At 40.8% G+C, this 8,409-nt stretch overlaps 1 protein-coding gene across 1 annotated transcript; it reads left to right on the top strand.

The window, feature by feature from the left end:
* Positions 1 to 727: 727 nt before the first annotated feature.
* Positions 728 to 6,767, top strand: cUnh14orf119 (chromosome Un C14orf119 homolog). Its single transcript, XM_083782124.1, has 5 exons — positions 728 to 798; positions 965 to 1,082; positions 1,190 to 1,245; positions 2,905 to 3,339; positions 4,257 to 6,767. The coding sequence occupies exons 2-5, from the start codon at positions 977 to 979 to the stop codon at positions 4,428 to 4,430; spliced, it is 771 nt and encodes a 256-aa protein (XP_083638250.1). The 5' UTR covers positions 728 to 798; positions 965 to 976; the 3' UTR covers positions 4,431 to 6,767.
* The last annotated feature ends 1,642 nt before the right edge of the window (positions 6,768 to 8,409 follow it).

The following is an 8,409-nucleotide window of genomic DNA, read 5'->3' as shown; positions in this document are numbered from 1 at the left end:
AGATAATAGTTTAATTAATGTAGGGGTCCGCGACATGAAAACGTTTGAGAACCACTGGTGTAGCTTCTCTCCGACGCCGTAGCCTACGACGGTGGCGTGCGCCGAGAAGAGCCGTCACAATTGGCGTCAACGCAACAATGATTGATTGATTGACATTTTTATTCACAGTTTGTAGAATGGGTACATTTCAAACGAAAGCAAAAAAAAACTGATCGAGCTACGAGGATGAAAAAACAAGACTTGTTTACATAAGGGTCCTCCATTTTCAATTCACCATGAAGGCGGCCTATTGTAGAGTAATTCTGGAATGTTGTCTTGTAGGCTACTATACTTGTTCTTTCTGGAATGGTAGCCAAGGCTACCATCCATTGGCTTGGATCAAGAGTACATTTGCATAAGTCAGTCTATTATTATACATCTATTACGATTGTCTTGATCCAAGGCTACTACTTGGCTGTGACATTATAACAGCACTGCCATTCTTTCTAGCTGGGCTGTAAATCTGTTCTTGATCATACAATGCACAGAATAAACAAGCAAACTCGCAAACCATATGATGTTTATGAATAATATGTATAATAGAACTTTATTTTCAAAGTTCAATTATCAAGCCTCGCGAGGCTTGCGCACTTATTGTGTGCGGTGCGCAGGCGTGATTTCCCCACTCAACAAAACACACGGCCACTTCCTGTTTGTGGAGATAAAGCTTAGAAACCAAACGGGCTAGCTACATGCCTACATCAGCCACACAGTAGGAGGAAAAAATGCCGACAATTAGGTGACTGGCATTCAAGAAAGGTGGGGACGACTGACGACGTTTATTTATATATGTACTAAAAAGTTGATATTCTGAATTTAAAATTGGATGTCTGAACTCTGAAGTTCAGCCTAACACCACCTTGTGGCATCTTCTGTGACGTCCTCCTGATGGCTTGTTTTCAGTGTTTTGTCTCTGCATTTTTAGATTGGCGAGGAGATGAGTCAGAACAGCTTCATCAAGCCGTATCTGGCCAGACAACAGGAGCTGCTGAGACAGCGCCTGGAGAGAGAGGCCCGGGAAGAAGCCGTTGACGAATCTGATGGTGAGAGAGACTTGACGCGTAAACCACCTCCTAGTAATTGTGTTTTTTGACAGGCACCCACACAATGCCGTCCATTGTAGATTAAAGTTGTACTGTGTTCTGTGCAGACCAAGAGGACCACGCGGAAGTCAACAACAGCAACTCGTGTCCTCCCCCAGCCCAGGTCAGATGTCTGAGTTAATTAAAGTTATTATTTTTGTATGTGCATGACTTTGAACATATTGCATGCTTTTACAAACTGTTGCATGCTTTCATGGCCACCGGCTTGACATCCGCCTTTTTTAGTTGCAATGTGCCGAAACTGTAAAACTGAATATAGCCTCCCTTTTTCATAACCAGGATGCAACACCGGCGTTGGGGGAGCTGTACAAATGTAACCTTTGTTCAGTCTCAGAGTTAAATTAACATTGATTTTCCACTATAAATTGAGGGTCCCAGAGATAGAAATTCCATTAAACGGGGGGTGGACTATAATGCATGTCAAACTGGGGGTATTTGAAATTAAACAGGTTGAGAATCACTGCTAGAGCCGTAAAAATATTCTCTTACGGAAGGGTCCCTGGCATATCTTTTCAAAGTCCGCGGGAATGCCAATTTGGGGGTCCTTGACATGAAAAAGTTTGGGAAACACTGTTCTCTAAGTGGGGTCCCCCCCCAGGGGTCATTGAGGGGGTTCCCAATCCCAGATAATAGTTTAATTAATGTAGGGGTCCGCGACATGAAAACGTTTGAGAAGTTTGACAACCACTGGTGTAGCTTCTCTCCGACGCCGTAGCCTATGACGGTGGCGTGCGCCGAGAAGAGCTGTCACAATTGGCGTCAACGCAACAATGATTGATTGATTGACATTTTTATTCACAGTTTGAAGAATGGGTACATTTCAAACGAAAGCAAAAAAACTGATCGAGCTACGAGGATGAAAAAACAAGACTTGTTTACATAAGGGTCCTCCATTTTCAATTCACCATGAAGGCGGCCTATTGTAGAGTAATTCTGGAATGTTGTCTTGTAGGCTACTATACTTGTTCTTTCTGGAATGGTAGCCAAGGCTATCATCCAATCCATTGGCTTGGATCAAGAGGACATTTGCATAAGTCAGTCTATTATTATACATGTATTACGATTGTCTTGATCCAAGGCTACTACTTGGCTGTGACATTATAACAACACTGCCATTCTTTCTAGCTGGGCTGTAAATCTGTTCTTGATCATACAATGCACAGAATAAACAAGCAAACTCGCAAACCATATGATGTTATGAATAATATGTATAATAGAACTTTATTTTCAAAGTTCAATTATCAAGCCTCGCGAGGCTTGCGCACTTATTGTGTGCGGTGCGCAGGCGTGATTTCCCCACTCAACAAAACACACGGCCACTTCCTGTTTGTGGAGATAAAACTTAGAAACCAAACGGGCTAGCTACATGCCTACATCAGCGACACAGTAGGAGGAAAAAATGCCGACAATTAGGTGACTGGCATTCAAGAAAGGTGGGGACGACTGACGACGTTTATTTATATATGTACTAAAAGTTGATATTCTGAATTTAAAATTGGATGTCTGAACTCTGAAGTTCAGCCTAGCCAGTATCCATATCTAACTTCTAGCCCCGTTTGGAACCTTACCTCACCCGAGCCGGGTATAAGGAAGCATAGCTCTGCTAGATCAGAAATATCTTTGCTGTAGCTAGCCCCTCGGATTAATGTTGTTACCAACTTCGGTATACTCTACTACATAACATAACTATAGCTAGGATTGTTGGATATAATAGTTCATTTACCCTGCTTTCTAAATGAAAATTGTATATATTTCCCCAAAGATGTCGTGGTTCTGTCATGTCGGCGTCAATCAAGGCTCTAACCAACACCAGCAGCCTGCAGACATGATGCCAAACCCAATGGCATATCTGTCTGCTACACCCTACTCCAACGTTGGAGGTCCAGACCTAGGAGAAACAGCCGATGCACCGCATGTCTGGTTCAACTGCTCCTCGCCCGGTTTGGAGGACTTTCCACCAGCCCCACAGGCTTCAGTGCCTCCTAGGCTTGAGAACCTGTCATGCACATCTCTGAATGCAGGGGGTAGACACCCTCTGCCCGTTGTGTCGTATGTAACTCTTCAGGAGCAGCGGTGCGTACTGAGCTGGTTCCTGGGTTGGAGTGCAAGCCAGAGGGAACGATTCCTGCAGGACCTGTTAGGCAAAGCCGTGCCTGGTAAAGTGTGTACCTTGCTGGAGTCGCTCAACACTCTACAGGTAGGTACATCTCACATTCCACGATGCATCTAACCACCTAAACCCCTTTTTGATAGTGTTCATTTTTGTCCTAACGCAAACATTATGTTGTGGCCATTTTGTTGGTTCCAAACATTTCTACCATAGCCCACTGATGCACTCAGGGATTAAGGATGTACGCAGACATAAGAAACAGATTGTCCACAGGTTCAATGTCTTTTTGGTTTGCATTTACTTTCCATAGTGCAGTGAATGATACATTACAAACGGGTACATCTTCTCTTCCTTGTTATGGCATGATCTCTGTTCTGTCTGTCGGGTAAAAACAGTTTGTCCACCAGGTGCATGCCGCTCCCCAATCACCCAGGCCTACTTATACCATCTGTCAAGCAATTAGGCCTGGGGAGGCGTGCCCCTGTTGTCCAAACAATAATTCAATTATAGCCCATCAAACCAATGCAGTAGCTACAACAATTGTGATAATAATAATAATAAATAGACATACTAAACAGTGAGGATGGCTTCTACACATTAAATTCCCATTGACAATGAATGGAGAATTTGCGTCATAAGGACGAGCAAATTTGCTATTTCGGTCCTACAGATTAAATTCCCATTAACAATGAAGCAATAGACAATTAGACAATTCCAGAGGTGTATTACAATGCAATACTATACCATGTACGATGATAAGACTTGGAGCACCCCTTCACGTGTGATTCTTTTTGTATACTTCATTGTAATGTACGATGTTTTTGTCCAATAATTGCTGATCTACAAGTGTTGTGAACTTGTGAGCTTGTTTGCCTGGCCTAATGACTTGCCCAAAATATGGATGCCAGGGTGAAAGTGGTATAATCATTCCTAAATGTGTTATCCGTAAGGACTTATATCAGTATGTAACATCATATAACAATCTCTTTATGTTCTATGTCTAGGTCAAGGACAGTCCACCAAATATCTTTGAATGCCAGCTACGCCTGTGGACCCAATGGTTTGAATCATGGAGTGAGGAAGAGAGGAACAATTTCTTACACATTCTAGAGGAGCGGGACCCAGTCTTTGTTGCACACTTTTATAGGAGTGTAGCTGGGACAGCAGGAAGGGACTGATAAGGGACCAAATTTGTTAACACACATTCATACCTAAAGCAGGGGCTTGACACTAAGGTTTCAGAGGCACTTATCCATCGGGCAAGTACAAGTTATGTTCTACTTGCCCAAAGGTCATGCCCACTTGCCCGAACAGTAAATCATCCATTATAAAATGATAGGAACATTTTGAATATGGGTTCACTTGTTTTATATTTTTAAGTGTAGCAACATTGAAAATGGCACATTCTAGGACTCTAGGTAAACGGTGGTCTTATTTTACATTGCATAGACCAGAAGACAGTGCTGGCCACGTTCAGGTGTTTATAGATGGTTGTCTCCTCTCAAACATCCACTTGCCCGTTCGGGCAACCCGAAAGCAAGCTCCACCTGCCCAAAAGTTTTATTCACCTGCCAGATGGGCAACCTTTAGTGTCACGGCCTGCCTAAAGATAGATATGTGGTGTGAATGAGTTTCTTTTTTTGTTGTGTTTGATTAGGACTGAGATGGGTTTAAATGTAATTTACACTGACATTGATGTACAGCTGTCAAAAATGATGAGCTGGAAGTAAAGTATTTATCAGCCAGAAATTATAATGTGTATATATAAAAAAAAGTCTTGTTACTTAACCACAGTTGTTGCGAGTAGTAGCAACTAAATTACTTTCAAGACAAATGCATACCAGATTAATTTAAATTAAATGGTTGTTGTTTAAGGGCTCATTAGAAGCTGACTGATCTGACCTCAGGGTTCTGACCCAACAATATACAGCTTTATGAGGTGCAGAACTTTAATGCTTTTAATTGTGACTAATGATCACTGGGCTGGTCACATGACAGCATAGACTTGAAGTAAATTGGTTTTGTACCACTGCAAATGTACAGGATTAGGTTTTGTGTATTCTGTGCCTGACAAAGATTGCTAGAAGATTAGATTGTTAAAAGGTTTTGGCTCCTCAACATTGTAGCAGCAATAGCAACAATAACAAAATGATTTGGAATAAAAAAAAAATCCTTCTGTAGGAATTTCGTTTTTTATACATGTTGAATCTAGAGTTGATACACCAACCATTGATAGGCCATACATCCAAACAGAAAAGTCCTATCTGATTGTATTAAACTCACACAGAGTTCAGCTCTAGGAAAAGCTTGAGCTACCAGCAGCAGAGAAACTTACTGGCCCGGGTGGTCAATCTGTTACTGCTGCCACTGACCTCTGGTTGCCCAGTCTCAGCGAAACTCAGCAACCTCCGACTGTTTCTCTGGTTGGTGTTCATCCTCTGTCTCTGCAGAAGTATCTTCACTGTAGCTGGAGTTGGAGGCGTGAGCCTTGACCTTCTTCAGCAGTGAGCTCCCGGAGGCTCTGCGGACAGACTCCAAGGTCTGGTTCCTCCGCAGGCCTGCTGCCGAGTGACGCAGTGTCAGAGAGAGACGGGCGGCCTCCTCCTGGTACGAGCCTCCTCTTTAAGTCCCAGAGAAATCGGTTTCTTACTTCTCTTTCTATCTGCGAAGTGTTTGTTTCATAAAATTCCACTATAGACATGTTATGGGCTACTATCTGTCAAGAAAGTATTTGCATATGATTATTTTTCCAAGTGTTGGAGTTCAGAAGTGCTCTTTTTCAAGCAGGAGGTTACGTTGAATAAAGATTTAAAAAAAAGAGGGTCCAAGGCACTCTGGTCCAGTGAAGTGAAAATTATTATATTATATGGCATGGCAAATATCATAAAAAAGGGAGGACCAACACGTTTCTGCTATAAGCCTTTGTCGGGGTCCCATGAGGAGGTTACGTTATTGAAAATGAGCGCTTCCAAACTTGAATTTCACAAAAATTATCACCTGCACTGAATTTATCGACAAAGTAGCTCATAACATGTCTGGAGAATCATTAAGCTTTCAATACAGGTGCAATGTTGGTGAGTTTAATGTTGTTTAATACAATCAGACTTTTCTGTTTGGATGTATGGGCTGTCAATGTTTGTTGGTGGAACTCTAGATTCCACATATAAAATAAATCTAGTATTGCAAATTGTGGCTACCCTATCAGTTTCATTCTACAATGATTGTACAATGTTTAATACTGAAATCTAACTTAAATATTATTAAATGTCCTTGTGTGACTGCATTCTTCTCAAACGGTATGCTGTATTATTGACTATAGCATTAGCCTGCCCTACTAGTACATACTAAGCAGAACTTCTGGAATGGTGTGAAACACAAGATATAACCAAAATGGCTTTGAGATCAGTGTCACGATAGTATTTAAAAGATTGTTTTTTCACAAACTGGTGAGCATATGAAAACCTTTTGTACCATCCATGCGAAGATGAATAAATAAAGTACAACATTTTTCAAAAGACTATCTTTGCATTGCTTTTGCAATTTGTGTTTATCTACTCTGTTATCCACCAACCCTGACTAAGTAGAGGGGCATCTCTTTTCAATAGCACATTTCATTATATTAACCTGAATAAATAAACACTTCGAAGACAGGCTAGGCACAACATCTGTAGTGCACTCTTCTAATAGTTCGGTTGGGTAAATGCATAAATACTGAGGACATATTTCACATGTACAAATGTAGTGACAAGAAATACCCCCTGAACTCACCAGTGATATGAAGGCAGTTTTATTTCAATTTTTGCCATGAAATATGCTGGAAAATAACACATTCTCTGTTTATTTTGTAGTTTAGGTTTAAATGAACTTAATACTCAAGCATACTTATCTGGTATATGATGCTCCCAGATTCATCATCCTATCCGTATGGGCTTGGAGGGCTGTAGGCACATTTATTTCACCTGGTCTGTTTGGGAATATTAAGAAGAGAATTCATAAAGTAAATTCCAGAAACCTCTTCACAATGGTTGAAATACAACTTTCCACCTACAACTCCCCTAGGCTACTGATTAATTGCTCGTCCACTCACAGTTAACAGTCTTTGTATTGAGTTTGTGCTTAAAATGTACTGTAATTCTGCAAACTGTTAATACATTTTTCAATCAAAAAGGCTAGGGGGGACCAATCTCGAGTACAATAAAACAACCAAATAGGCCTACATCATGTGAATTCTCACTTCTATATTGCTTCGGCGTAGAAGTCCAAAAATGTTGACTAATAATAAATGAAATGAAAATAAAATGAGTACCTTCGTGGAAATGTGGCCAACCCATTCAAATAAAAATATGTATTCAATTGTATTTTATGTATATCATTGCGTTTTCTATTTATTTTTTTGTGTTTTATTTATTTTTTATTATTGGCCTATTCATCTTTCATTGTGGTATTTAAAAAAAAATATATATATATTGACCTATGGACTTGCAGACGGCTCTGGTAGTCTGGTCTGGTCTTAGGTCTAGGTACACCGGAAAGATCGGGCTTTACTTTACGGCGCTGTTTACTGCATAATAGCTATACTCTACATACTATACACTTTACAGGCTATCACAATAAGTACTGACGATTCATAGGAGAGTTCTGTTGGACTTGCATTGCGCCAAGGGACCTGTAAAGAGATACCATTTCAGGTCAGTGTAAAGAATTGCAGACTTAGGGAAGTCAGATGTAACTTTAATACCTTTTGTAGTGCCTAAAGTCCTATACTTAATGGCACTACTGGTTGCCGACGGCCAGGTGGAAGTTCTTACGTGTGCCAGTACAAACTGATCTCCAAAACATGTCCGTTGAGTTTAACTTTACTTTATTTTCTGCAGTCATTTTCCTATACAACATAGCCTACAGATAAAATAATAAGAAAGAAACTGTAACAAACACAGGCGACCAGTCCTCCTAAACACAGTGGAAAACTGTTAGCCTCTGCCATTGGCAACACCTGTGCCTGATCAGGAGTCTGGTTAAATACCTGGGCTGGCCTTGACATTGACCAAGCTGCAGTGGCATTGTCAATCAGGAAAACATTAGGTCATAATGGCTCTTACACCTTTTATATTTAATATTGTGAGCTTGTAGATCTGTTCAAGCTGTTACTTTGTGCTT

This window comes from Protomyctophum parallelum, assembly GCF_964188405.1.
Source record: "Protomyctophum parallelum genome assembly, chromosome: 14".
Lineage (NCBI taxonomy): Eukaryota > Metazoa > Chordata > Actinopteri > Myctophiformes > Myctophidae > Protomyctophum > Protomyctophum parallelum.
The sequence above is the reverse complement of the archived record's forward strand: the minus strand, read 5'-3'. Positions and strand labels throughout refer to the sequence as shown.